The sequence below is a fragment of the Panthera tigris genome, chromosome C2 (assembly GCF_018350195.1).
Source record: "Panthera tigris isolate Pti1 chromosome C2, P.tigris_Pti1_mat1.1, whole genome shotgun sequence".
In the NCBI taxonomy this organism is placed as follows: domain Eukaryota; kingdom Metazoa; phylum Chordata; class Mammalia; order Carnivora; family Felidae; genus Panthera; species Panthera tigris.
The window spans coordinates 48,114,931-48,137,122 of NC_056668.1; the positions used below are offsets into that span (position 1 = coordinate 48,114,931).

At 36.2% G+C, this 22,192-nt stretch overlaps 1 protein-coding gene across 13 annotated transcripts in view; it reads right to left on the bottom strand.

Annotated features, from left to right (window-relative positions):
- Positions 1–22,192, bottom strand: part of LOC102970387 (ABI family member 3 binding protein) — a 257,824-nt gene that overhangs the window by 95,577 nt on the left and 140,055 nt on the right. For 10 of the 13 annotated variants that reach the window (XM_042998592.1, XM_042998593.1, XM_042998589.1 and 7 more), the window contains 18 exons: positions 21,159–21,224; positions 19,950–20,024; positions 19,325–19,399; positions 18,376–18,450; positions 17,418–17,489; positions 16,546–16,620; positions 11,688–11,729; positions 10,789–10,827; positions 10,086–10,166; positions 9,604–9,651; positions 8,470–8,532; positions 8,279–8,353; positions 7,546–7,593; positions 5,993–6,052; positions 5,083–5,172; positions 2,621–2,701; positions 1,411–1,470; positions 482–565 (listed from right to left, as the gene is read on the bottom strand). In XM_042998592.1, coding sequence (XP_042854526.1) covers positions 482–565; positions 1,411–1,470; positions 2,621–2,701; positions 5,083–5,172; positions 5,993–6,052; positions 7,546–7,593; positions 8,279–8,353; positions 8,470–8,532; positions 9,604–9,651; positions 10,086–10,166; positions 10,789–10,827; positions 11,688–11,729; positions 16,546–16,620; positions 17,418–17,489; positions 18,376–18,450; positions 19,325–19,399; positions 19,950–20,024; positions 21,159–21,224 — 1,209 coding nt within the window. The remainder of the gene's footprint in view (positions 1–481; positions 566–1,410; positions 1,471–2,620; positions 2,702–5,082; positions 5,173–5,992; positions 6,053–7,545; positions 7,594–8,278; positions 8,354–8,469; positions 8,533–9,603; positions 9,652–10,085; positions 10,167–10,788; positions 10,828–11,687; positions 11,730–16,545; positions 16,621–17,417; positions 17,490–18,375; positions 18,451–19,324; positions 19,400–19,949; positions 20,025–21,158; positions 21,225–22,192) is intronic. The other 3 variants (XM_042998588.1, XM_042998586.1, XM_042998591.1) reach the window with 3 other exon arrangements.

Sequence of the window (22,192 nt, forward strand, 5' to 3'; positions counted from 1 at the left end):
GCCAAATCTTGCCCATAGCTTATTTTCATATATTCCATGTAAACCTAAGAATGATTTTTCCATTTTTTAAGTGTTGTAAAATTAAAAAGGAAAAAAATAAAAATGTTCAACAGAAACTACATGACTCACAAAGTCCCAAATATTTGCTCTCAAGACCTTTATAGAAAATGCCAATTCCTATCCTAGATCCTTATGACTTGGACTTGACTTTGTAGTTACCAAGAAACAATTTCCCATTTACCCAAACATATATTCATTCTGTACCTATTTCATTCCACTACACACATTTAACATTTCAAGAACAAGAAGAATTGAATGAGAAATCAAATAAACATTTAGAGAGAAGATTCTCATTCACAAGCCTGAGAAATTCACTATCATCTAAACCCCTCCAACCATGTTCTCATTATCTACTTTGACTTGCCCCTTCACTTTCTCTGGGCCCCACTGGGATAGGCTTAACCAGGATATATACATTTACCTAGCTCAGTGTCAAGTGCTTCAGGACTCCTTGTGGTTTTAAGTTTGGGATGTGGAGGGTGAGTTTGGTGAGGTACTTTGGGAGCTAAAGGAAGAAAACTTCAGGTTAACAGAATGTTCTTAGTTCCAGAAGCTGTGGATAGGATTATATGTCTTCTAATTTCTTGAGTTTCAGAAAATTTTTCCTTTCAGCTTAATATATTTGCCCCCATTTCGATAATTGCCTCTTTATATCATTTACATTACTCTGAAAAACATAAGTCACACAGAAACATGAGTTTATATATCAAGGATATTCTCACAAGTATCTCTAAATGATAAAAGTTCCAAAACTTTACTGAGTTACGTGGTGGTGGGAAAGATGGAGGGTGAATTTCAACTAATGATGGTACTAATAATTTAAATTGATTATCATTGAGCTCATTTCTATTTCACCCCTTACTGAAAGAAGACCACACCATTACCTAAAATGACAAAACAAAAACACAAAATGATGCACATAATAAAATTGTAGGAATTTAGATCTGCACAAGAATCATGCCACACTGTAACAGCTGTGGCATGGAGAGCTTAGACCAAGGACAGACACTCTCACCCCAACCCTCCTATGTTTGAAACTCACAAACAAATAATGTGATTAACAGGTTACGTGGATTAAGATGCCGTACTTTCACATGCATTAAATTGCAGATGCATATACTAGACTAAGTTCATACTTGGCTCCTTTAAAAACAGATGAGTTGCTTTAACTCTCCTCAGTATATTAAGAAGTAACAGAATGACAAAGAAGTAACTGAATGATAACTGAACAGACAATAGAGGATGACATGAAAGTCTCATGAAGCAGAAGAAGCTGTGGTTATGATGGTGATGAAGTGGGTTTCAAATGAGCAGGAAAAGCAGGTGCTGATGGATGTAATGTGTCCTTACCTAGTGTTGTCCCTGGAGCCTCGGTTCTAAGAAAAACTGGTTCAGAGACTGTGGTAGGAACTGATAAAAATCAATAAAAGAAACCAAAGAGATTTTTGTGAATGCATGAAATGTCAGAAAATTCATCTTAACAGTAAAATGCTTCTAAGCCTTCTAAGGGAGAAAGGGCAGGGAAAAGATGGATTACACACATCTGTAATACCAAGAGGCAGGAAGTATGAGGGGCTGAAGAGTAAAGGGTCATTTTAGGGTCTGTTCACCACACATACCAGACATAGCCAAAATGAAGCTGATACTACACCAGCCAAGAGACTAAGTCTTTAGTGAAAAGAGTGGCATTTGATACAGTAAGGTGAGAAAGAACCCCTGTTTTTGATATTATATTAAACTAGGTATCCTCAGTTTTAAGAGCAGAAAAAGCATGATCCTGTGCAGAAGGATCACTGAAGCCCCGTAGGTCAAATTTAAAGTCTTAAGTACACCTCTCAGCCTCCCTTAAATTTATCCTATGGGCCCACTCAACAGGAGAGCACCTAGAAATCATTCTGTATCTGGGAGGCCAGCTTCAGATATTCTCTGCTTGTCAGCCTTTGTTCCCTTACCCACTCACTCACCCAAACTCTGTACTAGTTTCTTTCTAATATCCTGATCCTTGTCCTGCTCCAGATATTAACCTATTACATAGCATTTCTACCATCTGAGAAGTTATACATATAGACACACAGCCACCACCACCACCACCCCCCACCCTACCCCCGGCCACATACTTGCGTAAACATGGCTGCCTCATGTTATTTTCTCTATGTTTATGCAGGAATGGCTTTTGTTTACAACTATAATACATACTAGGGGATAAAACATACTTCCCACTTCTTATGTATCTCATAGCTGCTAATATGGTTATGGGTGTTATGAGGGGATTAATAAAAGAAGTCCACTTGAATTGATTGTGTTCGTTCAATACTGAGCAAGCTTTATCCTAAGACATGAATGGAATCAAATAGCATGAAAAGTAAATAAAACAGTCATTGCTGGAGAAGATTCCTACACAGGAAGAACGAGATACTCAGGTATCTCAAGTTCTGCTCACTAACCAGCAGCTTTTACTCCTAAGAGATATATAGAACATGTGCCAACTATGTGCATAGAATTTAGGATCCCAACTGGGGTAGACTGCTAGGATTCCTTAAACCAGAAATCACATATTTACCCAGTTTGGTCTGAGGTACTTCTGGATGGGGTGTGGTTTTAGTTTTGGGGCGTGGACGACGAGGTCTCTTTGTTGTTGTAGCTGAAGGAAGAAAATTTAGGATTAATATAGTGTTGATAGCTCATAAACTCGGATTAAGATGATATACTAAGCTTTCTAAAATTTGTCAGAGTTTCTTTGAGTGGAGAAAACTGTTACTTTGGTTTGATGTTTTCTCCTTTAGTATTTTAATAGGTTTCCTTTTTTAATTGAGTTCTCCCAAGATTAAAAATTACAATATAATTATGTTTAAGAAAAGATTAAGAACTATCACTTCTTTGAAAGTGTCCCTAATCCAAAACTGGTTCCAAATTGCTCCTAAAATATGATGGGGTGAGAGTTCAAACCACACTACAGTATTCACTTCTAATTATAATTTAAAATAACTAGGCTAGGGCAAATATTCCACTTGGTCATTTACTAGAATAAGCATACAAAACTTGCTGAAACATCTACAAAGTGAAAAAAAAGTTAGACAGAACTTACAATACAGAAAAAACATGCCTGAAAAAAATCATGGCATAGTCGATAACTTATTGGGGGTCTAAATAAGGGATATACAGATAATCATATTTAGGCCTTAGCTCTAACAAACAGTATTGTTTAAGCGGAGACTCAGATTGACATGATACAATTTGAAGCTGGGATATGGGGCAGACAGTGGTGCTGAATTCAGTCCATACACATTTCTGTTAGAAAGAAAGCGTTTTAGGGCCACCTGCATGGCTCATTGGTTTAAGCAGCCAAATCTTTGTTTCAGCTCAGGTCATGATCTCATGGTTCTTGAGTTTGAGCCTTGCATCTGGCAGCTGACAGTACAGAGCCTGCTTGGGATACTCTCTCTATGTGTGTGCTCTCTTTCTTCCTCTCTCTCAAAATAAGTAAAAAAAAATAAAATCTTTAATAAACACTTTTTAAAAAGCCTTTTATATTGTAAAATGAATACTGTAATAGGATGATGACAAAGTATGACATCATTGTCTATATAGCACCACAGATGAGTTTAACAATGAATAAGAGAAAGCACTTGCTAAAGGACATAAAATATCACTACCTATAGATGTCCCAGGAGTAATGGGTTCAGAGTCTCTAGCAAGCAATGATCAAAAGTAATTTAAAAAGAAACGTTAAAAGAAAAGTCATTGAACTTTCTTCAAAATGAACTTCACCAGTGTGGTATTGGTTCTACAGCAAAAAAGCAACATTTTTAAAGTTCTGAGGTGAAGGTACAAAGATATTTGTTCTTATGAAATGGTTATATCTTCAGTATCTCCACAGAGCTCTAAGTTTTGCTTGTTTTTAATATTATCTGATAACATCAACAATAAAAACCCTACTTAGAAAAATCTTTAGGCTTTTGTCAAGGAATTTTATGGTAAAAAATTATGAGAAAACAATGTGAAAGTATAATTTATTAGAAAAAAATCCCTAGGTCATTATAGATGCAATAGTTGATATATTTAAGCAGATACTATAATGAATAGCCAAAATAGAGGATGCTTTTTGTTGAGTGTCTGCTTTGGAAGAAGACCAAGACGTCTGTCCAAACAAAGATAAATAAAAGAACAAGATACAGAGGGTCATTCAGTCTGCAAAACTTGTCAGTGCATTTCTCTGCTACCAGGACAGAAAAGGCCTGACCCCAGGAGGATAGGAGAGTATGTGGTAGCCAATTGGCTTAAATCCAATCACTGAAGTCAGGCATTTAAGGTCCTTTTCATGGACCCATCTAAAAGTAGCATCACTGACCAAAATTTCTGAGAATCAGCTAAGTAAACATTGTCTTTCTCCTTTCTCCCATTCAGGTTGCCCTCCTAATTCCTATCTTCTGCTGTCACCCACATATATGGTACCTTCCAGCCTCTGTTTATGCTATTCCTGCCTATCCCAGCAACAGGTCTACAAACTGTATAAATTTTGAGGTCCACATTACACTCACCAGCTCGCAGATCTTTTATTTCTCTAAGAATTAACTATGTGCCTAACAGTTGGTAAAGCCCAGTAGATATATTGCTTCTGCCCATATTCCTTTACATCTATTAATGAACAGTTTCTACATAAGAAACTTCCTTCCTCAGCCAAGTGAAGTCATTTGTTACTTCTGAACTATTTTTCACAGAGGCTAATGGAACACTTAATAAAATGTGTGACTAAGTGAACTAAATATGCTAGTTACTTAACTAGGTAAGTTTTTGATAAACCAGAATCAAAGAGAAAAATATAATTTTTCAGAGGAAGCAAATAAAATACAAAGGTACCAAGAAGATACCAAGCAGCACAAGGAAGGCATAATTATTAACTAGAGCTCTTGTGACTTCGGCCTTCACAATGAAGGGTCACCAGAGCTATTAGGTGGCAAGTTAAACTGTCATGCACGTATCATATCCAAGGGGTTCCACAGGTACCAGGAACCACATATTTACCTAGTTTAGTCTGAGATACCGCTGGGCTCTGTGTGGTTTTATGTTTGGGACGTGGACGACGTGTTCTTGTCCGTTGTGTTGTTTTTGGAGCTGGAGGAAGGAAACTGGTTAATGTTGTCTTATGACTCCAGAAACTCAAGAAAGGATGATACACAGCTCTATATTTTGTAAAATTTGGCTAAATTTCCTAAGTCTTAATAAATTTGTCTCTTTTGTTTTGGACTTTTGTCATCTGTATGCAAAAAAAAAATTGTGGGGGGGGGTTGTCCACTGACAGTTCTCTGAGAAGGATTATATAACATTATTCTAATAATCTGAAAAAGCTTATTATTATTGGCGTCAGATTTTCAATAAGGATCCTGACGCCAGGGAAACCAGAAACATAGCATGTCCATATCGGAGATGGACCCAGGCTCACCTGCTTTTGTGAGATCATATTTAGAAATTATTTGGCTTAGACATACATCCCATTAAACATTAGAATAAACAAATTTAACTTCTTAAAATCATTGGTAAACCATAAAAATGCCCTGCCTATCTTAAAACAACTTTCAGTTGATGTCCATAGAATTAATATTGATGTTTATGGAGCAGCCACTCCTAATTGTATTTGAAATTTAGCTTTACCACAGAACACGGGGCAGAATCACAGGTTCTGTAAAGCACTAATAAAGCTAGATAATATGGAAGACAGATGCTGTGTACCAGCTGCATACAGGCTTAACCAAGTGACTAACCACATAACTTATATTAAACATCTTCAATATTCAAAATGAAGAATATAGTTGAGTGATAAGAGAGGGCGATGAGAAAATCTTAGAAAAAGAACACCACTTGACGAAAATAGTAATGAAATAGACTGGACAACAAATGGAAAATGCACTTGGTTAAGGACATAAAAAGTCATTACCCAATGTTGTCCTGGGAGCTTCAGTTCTCAGAGTTACAGGTTCAAGGTCTGTGGCAGGAACTGGCCAAAAGCAATACAATAAACAATGAAGATTTAAGAAATACAGAAAAGGAAAGAAAATTATCTTCAAAATGTATTTTCTTTACCCTGTAATGTTTTGAAAGCATTTCTGAACGCTGTTAAAATGGTATTTGGCTGTACTCTGGCATTCATACAACTCACAAAAGACATACCTCTTGTATTCTGCATCCCTATGAGGCCAATGGAAAGCTTTTTCCTGTATTTAATTATTTGACTCCAACTATATTGGAAACTTGGCTCCAAAAACATGTCAGTTGGCTACTATGTATTTTAAATTACTCTGAAAAACTGCAAAAGCTTCTGTTAGTATTTCGAAGGCTTTCACTACAACTGTTATTTGTTTTGAAGAATTGTGGTAGTGAGGAGAATTTCTAAAAATATTCTCAATTTGTTTGTTTATTAGAGATGTGTGACAGTTATGCAAAACATAAACTTGTGCCTTTTATCCATATGAAATGGGGTACTCTTTCTCTATTTCTCCTTTTTTATTCACTTATTTTAAATGAATAATTAGGAGATGAGTATTCAAACAAGCAATAGAAATGATTAAGAAAAAAAATCTCAAGAGTAATAATTTGACTTTTTGGCTCTATAAACAGGATTCCTATAATTCTGTAACATTCTAAAATGATCGAATTATGCATACATGTGAAATTGTGATTTATAACTCCTTGGATTTAAATTACCATCTCTATTTGTCATTAAGCCCAGAAGACTAAATGTAATATAAACATCTTATCATGAACACGCTGTAAGCACTTATATAGAGATTCCCTTTTGCTAAGACATCACTGCAGAGTTGCTGGAAGCCACATCTGACGAACTCTTCTGAATTAATGGAAACCTGTGCCTACAGAAGAGATGGAGAAGGCAAGGACAACAGGATGAAGCAATATTCAAAACGGGTTGCCTTCAAACAAAAAAGGGAATCGGTATTTTGCTTGGAAATCAGCACAAGATGAATTTGTCAACAGGTGTATGAATTCGTCATGATGACAAGATGAATCTGTCAACAAATGTTCAGGTGTATTTGGATAGTATGGAATCAAAGAGGAAAGGACTTTTGCAAGAAAGAGACAATTATGTATCGCCTCAAGCCCCAACCACATTGTTAACTGCTCCTCTCCCATGACCATAAATTATACACACATGAAAGCAGAACTCTCAAAGATTTCCTGGTTTGCAGGATGGATCGTCTCTCAGCCCCAGTGACCCTTGACAGCATCAAGTGCTGCCAGCAATCTGAATGTCTTTGAAGGTGATCAAAGGAAGAATGACATACAGGGATTATAAACTGAGCAGAAGTAAGAATGCCTTATGATGTTGAAAGTTGCCCGTTACAAACAATCAACAGTTTGTGGAAATGAATGAAAAAGATGATGAATTACAATTGTTTATGTAAGAGAATACAGCCACTGACATGAGAGGGAGAGGCCCAGAGAAACACTGACCAAGAAGGAAAACATCATTACCTATGGTTGTGGAGGGAGCTTCAGTCTCAAATGTAGCAGGATCAAAGACTATCATGAAAAACAAACAGATATAATAAAAGTAAAGAAATCTAAAGTTTTAGGTGCTCCCTGATGCTTAATTCATAGGATACAGAACCTGGTTTATTCTAAGTTGATATAAATTGCTTTCTTCATAACTTTATTATGAGATACTCTCTTACTAAATTAGAATTTTACACTAATTGGAAACTTAGGAGAAAATCTCAATTGCAAAACAGTTGAGTTTTTAGTACTGTTATATAAAAATCTTCTTATTTGGTAGGAAATCACTTAGTTAATAGTTACTGTTTAAAATGCCATCAAGGTATTTTAGACGAAGCCAATCCTTGACTACATGCCTTTAAAACAAGAACACATTGTCAGCCTTCCTGGTCCTATCTAGTGGTGAATGCTAAAATCACTTCCAACTATGTTCCAGATACAGAAAAACCAGGCTTCTATTCATCACATACCCAAATTCATAAAACAAAGCCTAAAAATGTTAAGAAAATGGAATCTGTCAGACAATCAGATGTAAAACTAACTTCTTACACATTGATTGTTCATTTAACTGGTATGGTTACTTTGAAAAGATAATGAGCCAAATCATAATATTGGGTTTTTATGCTTTATATGGTATAACAAATTGTAAATATTTTCAACAACATTCCCCAGAATGAACTTCTTAAACTAAAGCACTAGAAATTATGTTTACCGGGTTTAGTTGGTGGCATATCTGGTTGTGCTGTGGTTTGGGGTTTAGGAAGTAATTGCTTTGGTGGTTTTGAATCTGAAGAGAAAAAGGTGCTATAATTAGTGTCATAGCAGGGCTGTGAATGTCAAGATTAATGTTACTTACACACCATTTTCCTAGTTTTAGATCAAGGCAGTGAAAGTAGTGATTACCAGGCTGGATTTGAGGTGCATCTGGTCTATGTGTGGTTTTAGGTCTTTTGGATGGTTTTGATGCTAAAGAAAAAGGTATTAAAAATTAGCATAATGATCATGGCTGTAACTATCATAATTAAAGACACATACACTTGAGCAAAAACACTATATAAATTCACTGAATATACAATAAAATTAATGCCTGGGGTGTATGAAGGATGGGAAATATGTCCATTTGTACCGATTTTTCCAAAAGGAAAAATCTTTAGGAAATGTTCAAAATGTGCCTTTGAGCAAAGTAATGAGAACTACAGTAAGACTTTTTTGTATATAATTTCAGAGATCACAAGTATAATAGTTGTATTTCTTAATTGTAAGGTTTTTTAAAGCATAAAAGTAGTAGTGTAGAAATTTGAATCTTGTTTAGTAGGAGACCTGGAAAATAATCCATACACACTTTAAATTATACAGAAGTTTACATGGCTACAGAGTTCTGGAATTTTCCAAAGTAAAGCACAGTTTTTGCGAATGCTGAGAAATTATATTGAACTAACAACAGTCAAACAGCATTAGTACCAAAAACAATAAAACAAGTTTGGGACTTCTAATGTTCTTAAGTTGCAAAGACCACACTAATCTTATATTGGACCCTAGACCAAAAATAGTGTTTATGCTTCTAATTATCAAAATATACTCACAAAAACTCTGCAAGAAACAGAAAGCTGAAGAAGCCATTATTTCATGCAGCTTTTTAAGAGGGCAAAAGTCTTACAAGTGGAATGAGTAAAGCAATGAAATGACAATTGTGGCACCAGAACAAAATCTTGCCATTTGCCAAGCCCAGGATGAGCAGGGAAGTCCCTGTCTGAGAAGGGGAAGGTTTTCTCAACAGAAGGACATAGAGAGACAAAGAGTTTGTGGAGAAGCAGGAAGTTGTGTCCAAGGCCACAGACCTTCCTTAAAGAAGCACACAGGTAGGATTCTTCTAGAAGAAGTCTCCTATCTTCAGGCTCTTCAGACCCAGAGAGAAAACATGAGGAAAAGCATGGAATGAAACTGTGATGGTGCAGTGGCCCTGCAGTCATGCCTGGTGGAGAATACGAAGAGCCAAAGTGACATTCCGTGAAAGCAACTGGAGGAGAGGAGAATTACCGACTGTGGGCACCAAGAGCTCCGGTTGTACCGTAGCAGGTTCCAGAGCTATGGAAGCAAAAAGCAAGAATACTAATTATATCATGAAGCAGCATCTCGAGGAAGGAAACATTAATCCCCACTCTTAAACTCCTCATCCCTAAGAAAGGGAATGTGATTTTCCCTTTCACTCTTCCCATTTACCCCTCTTCCCCTTCCTTTCCCACACCTCATCTGCCATAAATATGCATCCTATGACAAACTTTTAGGGTGCCCTACTTTAATAATCCATTTAGTGGGCCAGCTGACTGTGTGTGTACCTAATAGTTACAAATAAAAAATAAAAATATACGGTAAGTATAGAATGTACAGATGCTTAAATATGAAAGTCAACTGTACTGATTCTTAAAGTCCAGCTATTTAGGTAATAGGTAGCTACTTTATCAGAAGCTACTATATATTCCATTTTCTATGTTAACTGGAACCCTCAGCATCACATTTACCAGGTTTGGACTTGGGCACATCTGGACTAGGTGTGGTTTTAGGGCGGGGGCGACGACCTGGTCGTTTGGTCTTTGGTGAAGCTGAAGAAAGACAATTAGCTAGTTAATATAGGAGCAGTAGCTCAAAAAACTGACAATCAATACTACATCTATCTTAGAAGCACATTTAAGTCCTTTGGTTTATTATGAGTAGATATTCTTCTGTTTTGCAACTTTCTATCATCATGTACCCAGTTAACTGAGGTCATGAATAATATTTTTTGATTAAATTTTCCCTATTCCATTTTGAGATGGAAAACTCAAAAGTCTGTACAGCTTAGAGAAGACAGTCTCCTAAAAATTTTGAAGGTGTATGTTTAACAGAAACATGAGAAATGTACCTTTAAGGAGCCACTAGGGATACAAATTAAAATTTATTTGGCCTAAGATTCAAAAGAAGTTTTTCATTTAGCATTAAAAGTTCACAAGTTAACAGTATGTATAAAAAGTCTTTGAATTCAGAGATTGTTTCAGGAAAGGTAACTTCTTAAAAATGAAATATAGTTTATAACACCATAGAATTTAAATTTTTTTCTCTGCAAGTAAGAACAAAGAACACAAACAGGTATCCATGGATTAATCCATTAATGTGAGCCTGTTAATAAAAATACCAGCAGTCAGGAAAAGAGGAAATAAAGGTCACTCACTCAAATAACTGTATTACCTAATGTTGTTGAAGGTTTGGTTTCCGGAGTTTCAGGTCCTAAGAGTACATGAAAATCATCAGGAAGGAATCAAAATCAAAGGAAAAACTATAAACTCTAATTAGATATAAAAAATTCTAATTTCTAAAGTTGAGCAATTATATGTAAATGGTGAAACTTTTATCCATATAAGACATTCCTTTTTTATTTAATAGATTCCTGTGTTTTTAGACAAAATGAACGAAAATGTAGTCCGTTAAGTTTGGAGAGAAAAATGGAAAAAACAAAAGAGGGCATGATTCTCATTTGGAAGGTAAGAATGCAATAAAGTAACCAACAGTTTGTGTTATAGAGGAAAATATGGGTCATTGGCTAAGATAGCACCAGCAGAACACAATTTTTGCTCTCTTTGAAGAAAAAGAAGCTATAAACATTGGGTGAGTTTTTCTATTTCTCTTAATGAATTGCCGAGGACACATCAGGATAGTTAGATCGGGAAAGATCATACTGCTTTTCAAGAAAATCTGCAAATGTTCGAATTTTGAAAGTAAGAAAAACACCTCTATAAGTAAAAACACAAAAATATCTACAAGTAGAGGGAAACCAATGTCTTCCACTGGAAACAGCCAGGTTAAAACAAGCTCAGGAAATATTACTCAAATATAAGGAGAGACAACACAGAATGTGTCAAATCAAAACCAGTCTGGCTTTCATGGCTGTTACAGAGGCTTGGCTTAGTTAGGCACAAAGAGTGTATCTTCTGAAAAAAATGGCTGAAATAAAAATCTGAAGGAAAATTAAGAATTTTTTTAAAAACCCAAGCTAATGACAAAGTTCAACATAAAAGGTGCTAAAGAAAGAGAGGTGGGTTTTTTTTTGTTTTGTTTTGTTTTCTACTCAGTAAAGGAAACTTCATTACCTATTGTTGACTGTGATGGTGGTAGAGTCTGAGGTTCTGGGGCTGCAATAAAATAGGTAATATCAAAGGCCATGCTGAATATAACCATTTAAAATAGTAAATAAATGTCTTTTACTGTAAAAGTTGTTCTCTCGCTGGTGAACAGTCTGGTTCTATGGTTTATTACAGTAAAGCTCAATCACCCCACATCCTTTCCATGAACCACAAAAAAAGAAATGAGAATTCTGATGTTCATCGTTGATTTTTTAACTATTTTCCCCACCACCCAATATTCTGAAGATTGCTCCTAGTACCTGGGGACATACTGCTTTAAGGGGAGGTCAGGGTAGCCTCTCTGAGGTTTTTCAGAGTGTCTTGTCATCTGCCATTTTGTTTTCATACAGGATAGTCAGTTTCATCCAAGGAAGTGGGAAGAGGAAAAAGACCCATGGACCTATAACCAGGTCTGAGCTCTGTTAGTTTTGGATTTCTCAGGTTTGCTGGATCTGATACTCTTTTAAAAAAAATAGGAATTGAATGTATGGTCTAAAAAGGGCCACAAGTATTCATATGATGTTCCTTTTATTTGGTAGCACCTATTGCTGGTGAACAAATTGGTTTACATATGAAATTTAGTCTATTTTGTTTAGCAAATCAAAGAAGTCAAAAAGTAATCTTGGATTTTATCAGATACTGAACCAATTAAATAAAAATATTATTTAAGTATTCTGAAAGATAACAAACCTTCCAATGTGTTTCAAATTGGCAGTATGTAAATGATACTTCATGCCGAATACAGTTTGGTTACAATATCTGGACTTATAAAAATACGATACGATAGATTTCTTATTCTACAGAACAAAAAGTATTCTTTTCTTTCAGGAAGAAAATTAAAAAAGGAACCCAATTTTTGAAGCAGAAGAAAAAGTGAAGATTCTTTGCCTTTTTCTCTTATAATGTTTTTTTTTTTTGTTTTAATCTTTGTTTATTTTTGAGAGTCGGGGGTGGGGAGGTGGAACAGAAAGAGAGGGAGACACAGAATCTGAAGAAGGCTCCAGGCTTTGAGTTGTCAGCACAGAACCCAACACGGGGCTTGAACCTGTGAACCACAAGATCATGACCTGAGCCAAAGTTGGATGCTAAATCGACTGAGCCATTCAGAGGCCCCTCTTTCCTTTTTTACAGAAATAAATTAATTAATATGACACCCATCAACTAGCTTAAGAGGACATAAATAACTTTGTTACTTGTATTTCTTATGCTACATTTACCAGGAGTTCTCTGTGATGTTTCTGGACTAGAGGCTGTGAAAAGTTTTGGGGAAATAAGTAGAGACTCGTTAGTATACAAAAAAAGAAAATGTAACAACAAATATCACAGGTAGAGAATTTTCATTTATTCTGAAAGCAATGAATAGCACAAGGTATTACTGAAAGGCGGCATCATTCATTAGCATGACTGTGGCCAAATTTTTTTTTTTTGATTTCTCAAGAACTTGTCCAGAAATAGATTACAACAGATAAATGGCAAAGCCAAAGTGATGAGATTGAAGTACACATAGTAAGGCAAAAATTGTGTGCGTGTGTGTGTGTTTGTGTGTTTTGTGTATGTGTATGTAAGAGAGAAAAAGGATAGAGGGAGACTGGATGTCTCAGATTCTACAGGAGAAAGGATAAATAGTAAATGTCAATACATTAAATATAGTAACTATCCAAACAAATCCATGCCTGAAAATAGCAAACAAAAACTCTTCTGAAATTTTGAGGCTGTGATTCGTGTTTTAATTTCTACACAGTTGCCTTCTAAAACTTAGAAAAAGTAAGATTTGCTACTTGTAGCATTTTTAGAATTTACAAAGATTAAAGAATGTGGTCTTACAAATTTTATAAAGAAAAACCTGTATTTTTTTAGTTCCTGACTAAAACTGAGACCAAATAGGTATGGAACCCCATCAATTAAGCTTCCAATTCACCTGCACACAGAAATATTAAAGTCAGGGTTTATCAGAAGCAAATGTATCTTCTTGGGGAGTCTGGGTGGATCAGTTGGTTAAGTGTCTGACTTCAGCTCAGGTCATGATCTCCTGGTTCGTGACTTTGGCCCTGCCTCAAGGTCTGTGATGACAGCTCAGAGCCTGGGGCCTGCTTCACTTCTATGTCTCCCTCTCTCTGCGCGCCCACACCCCCCCTCCCCTCCCCCCCCCCCCCCCCCCCCCGCCCTCACACTGGGTCTCTTTCTCTCTCAAAAATAAACATTGAAAACATTTTTTTAAAAAAGTAAATATATCTTCTGACAAAACTTCCTCTACTTTATAATTTTAAGGTATAATGATAAAGGTTTAAAAATGTTAAGCGGCATGCAAATAACTACACCAGTCACCTCAGCACAAAAGAAAGATACAATGGCTCATGATTTGTAATGAGCAATAAGAAAAATTTACAATTCTATCTACCATGTCAGAGAATCGTGTTAAAAAATACCTGTAATTGAAGGTCTCTCCTTTTTTTTTCCAGTCCATTAAAAGCTTGAATAGCCGAAGGCCATTACAATCTTAAAGATTAATTATGAAGGATGAAATTCTGATTGGTTGAGGCAGACACGTTGGGACATGGTAGATGGTGGGATTTTCAAGAAAGCACTGGATTATGCTTACAAAATAAGCCAAACCCAATGTGGGTTTTTACTCATTAGTTTAACCACAAAGGAAAACCAGAGGAAAAGTAACTTGCATGGAAAGTGAAATGGAAAAATAGCAGAGTGTGAGGAGAGCGGTGGGAAAGGCAATGAATCACTCAAATAAGAAAAGCTTTTGGTGGTTGATTTGCTCTCCTGAACCTTGGCTAGAAACAGAAATCTTCCGCAAAGCTATAATGGTGGCCTGCCCTAAAATAAAAATAAATACATTTTAAAAAGCTAAAACTCAAGCAATGGTTTGCAGAGATCCTGTTGTTACTCTGTGTTGCCTCAGACCACCGGAGGTCAATTTGAGTTTGTGTAACTTTAGGTGCAGATTCTGAAGTGGTTATATTTGATGCCAGGGGGAAAAGCGTGGATATTCTTGGGTGATTAGAAGGTACACACCAGAGGAATAGAGACTCATTAGCTTTCAAATAATTGGCCACATTTTAAAAGGAAATGTCAAATTAACAAGTCTCTTTGCTCAAGTATCTTAAATGGATAGGAACACATCCTCGCCCCTTATTTGTATTAATGAATTTCTACTAAACCTTTCTTTAGAAAGGACTGAAATTAATAATGTAACTAATCATGTATAAACCGTTAAGATCAAATGCAGACTTTTTTGCTTTTTTCAACTTTTATCTTATACTAACAGGAATAATTAGATCAGAGAGACATGTATTTAAATTTAGTGGTCTAAACATCCAATAGTATTTCTCAATCCACTTAGTAATAGCTCCCTTTCAAAATACAACAAAACAGTTTTTATCTTATTCCAAAGCTCTCTAGGCATGATTGTTAAATAAATGTACATTAAATCCTTCTGTCATATAGCTATTGGAGTTCATTGATTTAAACTGTTAGGGCTCTTGCGGCGCCTGGGTGGCTAGTCAGCTGAGTGTCTGATCTTGGCTCACGTCATGATTTCACAGTTTGTGAGTTCAAGCCCTGCATGGGACTTGCTTCTATCAGCATAGAGCCCACGTGGAATCCTCTATGCCACCCCCTCTCTGCCCCTCCCCTGCTTGCACTCGCTCTCCCTCAAAAATAAATAAAACATTAAAAAATAAACTGTTAGGGGCCTTCAGTTTTATTAGCTATGTGCTTCTTTCGCCAAGTAACCTCTCGGAGTAAGAGTACTTAATTCCCTTTCTCCTACATGGAGACCTCACCCATGGTCACAGTGTCAACTACACATCCCTTTGACTAATCCCTCATTTCCTTTGGTCTGACACCTACACCTGGAAATCTCACTGCCTCTTTGAAGGGAGTCATGACAATTCCTTTTCTGAGCAGTTACATTTTTCTTCCTCACCCATTTAACTGCAAAAAAAAAAAAAAAAAAAAATCATGCCTGCTTAAATAGAAAATCTCTGGTTCAATCATTGTTTACTTTGTAAACATGCACTAATGAAAAATCCATTGAATAGGACAGTGAGAAATATATTCTTCCAGAAGCTAAGAGTTTAAAATTTGGATGAAAATGATGAATAGCAACAAAATTCCTATATATAAAGGGATACTCATAAGTCAACATTTAAACTTCTGTATAGATTCTGGATAGATAGAATAAAATGCAGATTTGGTCATTCAATATGTCCTGCAATCGATATGCAGAGAATTGTCTCTGTTTTTAATTACATATACAGAATAACCCCTCCCTGCAAAAGAGCCTTCTTTTCTTCAGCAAACCATCATTGCTATATCCTGAGGAGTAAACAAATGTCAGTGTTAAGATGTAAGCTTCAATTCAGAAAGAAGTAATGGAGCATTAGGAAAATACTACCCTTTCTGATCTTGCAGCTGGAGAACTGAGAAGCTCTAAAACAAGGGCAGAATTTTTAGGGGAGGGAAACACTTCTCCCTTTTTAGGCTGAAAGGCTGTTTAGTGTGATCAGAATTCCAGTCAACTGTGGTACTGGAAACTATTTCGTTGTCTTAGACAAGGGAGTCCTCAATCACTCACATCACTGTATTTCCGTATTTTCTCTGGGTTGGTCATCCACCCAACAGCTCAGAGTGAGGCTGCCATGGTATCAGAAGGGCTGGTTATAATGAGATCATTTCATTGCATTTTTGTACTTTTCATGGAAAAATTGCATCAAATAGCAAAATACAAATCAGAAGTTCTTACTCCAAAGAGTGGCATAAAATAAATTTTCAACCCTACATTTGGAAAAAAAAAATTCAGGGTAATTACCAGGTTTGGTGTCTATCACTTCTGGGATGAGAGGAATTTTAGGTTTCAAAGAGATAAATTGTGTTTTACTGGGAGCTGGAAAAGTAAAGAAAATAATCAACAAATCAATATTTAGGCATTTCAGTGTCTAAAGCCACAAAAGAAAAAGCTATGTTTTAAGTGGAATGAACTCTTCATCTTGGAAGGTTTTGCAAGTGTTCCACTGAAAGAATATTTTACAGAACAACACTGAATGAATAAAGTGATAAATTTTCATCTGGTTTGAAAAAAACATTTCAGGACATATTTGAACTAACAGAAATGGCATTGCTACAAATAGCAACAATAACTACACAAAGAACATTACTTTAATCCATTATCTTTGAAAAAAATCTATGGAATCATTTGGCCCCCTTACTTCACATTTCTCAGCCACATACAAGTCTTTAAGCACCAGAAAGAAGGCATGTTTAAGATTGATAATCACTGATAGATATAATGCATGATCTACTATACAAAGAAATTCTACTAACATCATAATAGAACATGGTTCTTCCAAAAGAAGTCTGAAGTTGAACTTGAGGATCTTACTCAGAAAAATGGAGAACTGTGTTTAGGACTCTACTTCAAATGCAATGACTTATGGAAGGTGATGAAGCAGCCGTGTTTTCCAGCTTTCCAAGGTACAGGATGATGTCTGAATGCTGATTTCAGGTACATTAACTATGGGACCAATTACCCAAAATCATGAAAGTCACAGGGCTGCTGTACTCTATGAAATCATCACAATTATCCAACTAGCACAGTGACTGAGACATTACACAAAAGCTAAGGTACTGGATTTTCATGGTAAAATTAAGTAACACATCTAACTACTAAGGACATGTCATTACCCAGTGTTGTCCATGTAGGTTCAGGGCTTTTAGGAATTTTAGATGTAATTGTTCCAGGACTTGTGGTTCTTTCTGGTGATGGAAAGGAAATAAAAATATTAAGATATCCTACAGACAATAAAAAGATAATCGCTCGAAGAATAACTGAATGACCCTTTCAAATCCTGCCATATTTAATTGTCAGTGTTTACAAAGGCAGTGAGTACAGGTTTTGGGAAATAATCTCTAAGTTCAGTCATAATAGTAAAGGCGATAAAAAAAAACTATTTATACTATCATGGAATAAGCAAAACCTGATTTGTTGGGCATGATTCTGAGTGTATTACTTGACAGTGAAAAATAGTACCTCCTGATAAGCTACCTCTACCATGCAAATTCGGTGTTGGGATGTGTTCCCTCCTCCTTCTCCTCTGTCTAAACCCTACACATATTTTGAAGCTTACATCCTCAACTCTTTTTCTGAGCTTCTGCACAAGTATTATAGTCTCACAAGCAGCTCTCTCATTCTCTGCTGTAGAATCTTTTTGAGATTATAAGCATTTGGAGAGTCAGAGTCATGGTCTCTCCTCTCAGCCACTGCCCTAGCTCAGTTGAAAACATAGTAGGCTCCCCAAACGCCAACTGCTAGCCTAATAAACACCTAAATATACATGCATACCAAGGAAATAAATCACACTAACTATCTTACTTCCTAACACTAACAAGACATTAGGACTTGTTTCTGGGTTTATACCAAAATTCACAAGCAAGAAGATCACGGACTTAATTTTCAATGAAGTCTTACTGAAAAATTGTTTGATTTTTGTCATTTTGCATTAATTCATCTTCAGCTAATTTCAAATTTTGTGAAGAAACTTTGACCTGTAGAATCATATAGCTTCTTTTTATGAAAAAGAAAATAGAGACATTATGTATTTGGAATTAAGTATCCTGAGAAGTTAAAGAGACCATTATTTACCAGGTTTGGTTCTTGGTTTTTTGGGCCTGACGCGTCGTTTAGGTGTAGAAGGGATAGATGTAGTTTGCTGGGTAGCTGAAAGAAGATTTAATATAGCTTTGATAAATAATATTGCACAGAGGCCAATCAGGTCACAATTGTAAACTCCTTGAGTACAAGAACTGCTTTTTATTTCTTTGTATGCCCAGAATGCCAGGCACTGTGCTTTATACCCAGAAGGTTCTCAATAAATGTGCTGATTGGGCCAAAATGAATTAAGTATCTATATGAACACTGAAGGTATATTGTTGAGTTAAATGTACCGGGAGGTAAGCACTCTTGAGGGATTCAAGAACACAAGGTACATTTAAGAACTCAAAAGATAATTTACCAAACAACAGAGGACAAACACAAATATTTGGGATTGAGAGAATGGAAGTTCAGAACTTCTTTAATTCTGTAGCTCATTACTAACCTCACCATGAGTTAATGAATTACATTATTCTAATAACTTTTAGACCATTATAGAATGTAGGCTGTGTTATCTTTCTTAACCCATCTTTTCTTATCATTTCCAGGGTTATAGAATCTACTTGGTGCTCTTTATATTTAGACTACTTTGAGAAAAATATTCTGACCAAGTGCTATCTAATCATGCTGAATAGAAGGGAATGTATTTTAGAGTAACTATGGTCTGTAATTCCACTTCTGTTTTCTGGTTGGCAGAGTTGAAAGGATTATAAAAGGGAAATAATTCTTCAAATATATGGACACCAAGATTATGGAGATTCTTTGAGGATTCTCACAAGGCAAAGTATGATAGATAACCTAGTTCTTGGAAGAATTTCATGGTATAGAATAAAGGGAAATATTTACTACTGAAAATATTCTGGAAGTCCAACGTAACAGATTCTTTTTGGTCATTTTATCTGTTCTTTCAAAGTATACAAATAAAAACATCATTAGTTACCAGGTGTTGTAGGTGGCATTTCAGGACTAGTAAAGATTTCCAGTTTTTGAGGAACAAATGGTGTTTCACTTGGAGCTGAAAATACAAACACCCCACCCACCAAGTCATTCCAGTTAAAAAGGTATTTTAAGGATTTTAACATGCTTTTTAGATGGTGTTACCAAGCACATGCTACAAGTCCATGATTAAGAATGAAAAATGCATATAGTGTTGAAAGCTGGTGGATGAAATAATGATTTAAAGAAAAGGTCAGAATGATGATCGTTCAGCAGTTCACTCCAGGCAGACTCAACACATGGAAAAGAGGTGATACAGGCCATAAACACATGAGATGGGATGATATGGATGATGAAGAGTCCATGCAGTTTTCAAAGCTTTTCATTCCTTTAAGGATGGAAAAAATAATTATCTATTAGAGTTCAAAAAGAGAGAGAAAGAGAGGGTGCACACACCCAAAATGGAACATAAGATGACTGCATTACAGGAAAAAATATATATATTCAGAAATAGGAATGAAATAAATGATTAAATGTGATGGAATGAAATGGTCATTTGGAAGAATGGCATTCACATGGATTTTCTCTTGATGGAAAACAAAGTAGGATTTTTCTGTTAAAAACATTACCCAGTGTTGCCCTTGGCTGTTCAAGAGTTCTAGAAGTTTTAGGTGGGACAGAATCCAGAAATGGATCACTTGTTTCTGTTGGAATAAATGTCAACATTTATAAAAGCAGAAGGCCCCAAGAATAAAATACAAATTCATGAGTAATAAATTATTCCTCATATGGGGAAAAGTATCACGAACACTTGAATGACTGCTGACCAACATTTTAAAACTAGTGATTCATTAGGAGCTGAAGATGAACTCACTTTTAAAAACATGTATACTTTAAACATTAGAAACCATTATAAAAACGTTTCATGTATTCAACTTGTCTTCAGTTGGCTTTTTTGGTTTCTCACCTTTGTTTAACTACTAACTGAACACACTCAACACTCTATTCCATTTTTTCTCTTATTTTCTGCTATTTAAAATTATTTGCTTTTATCATGGCACAAATAGTGTGGATATCAGGTGAAATATACAAAAATATCAGACATATATCTATGTCTAGCAGAGACCACTCATATTGACTTGGAATCTCTCATAGTACCTAGTTTAGTAGGTGCTTAATAAACAGTTGCTAAAATGAATTATTAGATTGAGTTACATTCACTGTATGTGGATCAGTAGGAGAATGCCAAAGATTAAACCCAACTGAACTTCTATAGACCAATGAATGACATGATTGCTCTAGTGCACGATTTCTCAGCTCATCACTATTGCCTTTTAGGGCTGCATAATTCTTTGTTGTTGGGGGGACGGGGGCTGTCCTGTACATTGCAGGGGTTTGGCAGTATCCCTGGCCTCTACCCACTAGAAGTCAGTGCCACCTTCCCCAGTTGTGACAATCAAAAATGTATCTAGCCATTGCCAAATGCCTCTGGGGGGAGAAGAGAGAGACATCATCCCCATCTGAGAGCCACTGCTCTACAGAAAAGTCCCTAAGAATCTAAAACCTTTTTAGAGTGATTCTGTTAATACATTACTCTGGGTCAGTGGCAACCAAATTTATCTGCATCTCCCACGTGTGGCAGAGCTTATTACTGATAAAGAAGTAATCGCTCAACAGAGAAATGGGTAGAATCCATCTCACTGATACAGACTGCCACTTCTCTCCTGCAGAACCCTGAAGAGTGTGCTTTTTCACTCTGCGCAAGTTAAAGCAAGAACGAGGCATAGTGTTGCCAGAACATTTGGCATCCAAAGAAAGAATTGAGAGGCGGGGTATACCTGTATGGGGTTCTGATATGTCAGGCTCATCTGATGTTGTAGGGCTTGAGAAAACATCATAAGTTGCTTTTAAAAGAAAAGGTAAAACAAAAGAGAAGATGTTAATTTTGATTAATTTTAAAAAATTTCATGACACAGTTTAATGCTGGGTAAAACAGAGTTTTATGTAAGTGCTAGTGCGTTTGGGCTCTGGGCTATTGGTCTTGTCACTAAATGTGTAAGCAATCACTAAGACTTGCCTCTAGGCTTTCCCCAAACTAAAGGCTTTTGTACAGTGAGCCCTGGCACTGGCCTCGTGGGTGATGTGCACATAGTGCTATATATTTACAATGAAGTGGTGCCAGCTCTAAATCAAAGAGCTTCAAAGAGTGTAAACATAAATGAGTCAGAAGCAATTTGAGGAGAGATTTCCAAAGAAGGAAACAACAGTCACATTGAAGCTATTTGCACCAAATAGTTTAGTCTTCCTACTTAGTAAAAGTTACCATCATGGTATCTTATGTTTGGACAGCACTTTCCAGTTTGCATGGCACTTTCTCACATATCAGCTTATTTAACCCTCTCAATATCCCTGAGAAACATGTGAGGTAGGCATTATACCCATTTTCTAGATAATGGGGTGTTAATTCCATTTTCTACATGATGAAGTTGAGATTCGCAGCTGTGAAAACATCTGCCAGTGGTCCCACACAGGCGTTGTCAAGTTCAGTGTATTTGTCATCCCATTAACAGGGCCAAGAAGAGCTGAGTTAAGACCAGTACTCTCTTCTTGCACCACGCCTCCTGCCACTTTACCTAGAGGCAACTTTCTTTCTATATTCCTAGTGGAGCCATGAGCCCTTCTACAATCTAGGTGGATTTCAGGATAAATTTAATATTCTACATAAACCAAGGAAAGCAGGGTGACCTTGAAAAACAAGGTTGATCTTAATACAGGGATAAATTTCATGTTCACGTAAGAGTTGAATCTGCAAGCAAAAAGAGCATCAAAATAAAAATTAAAGATGTTCTCTTTTTCTGCACAAAGAGCTGTC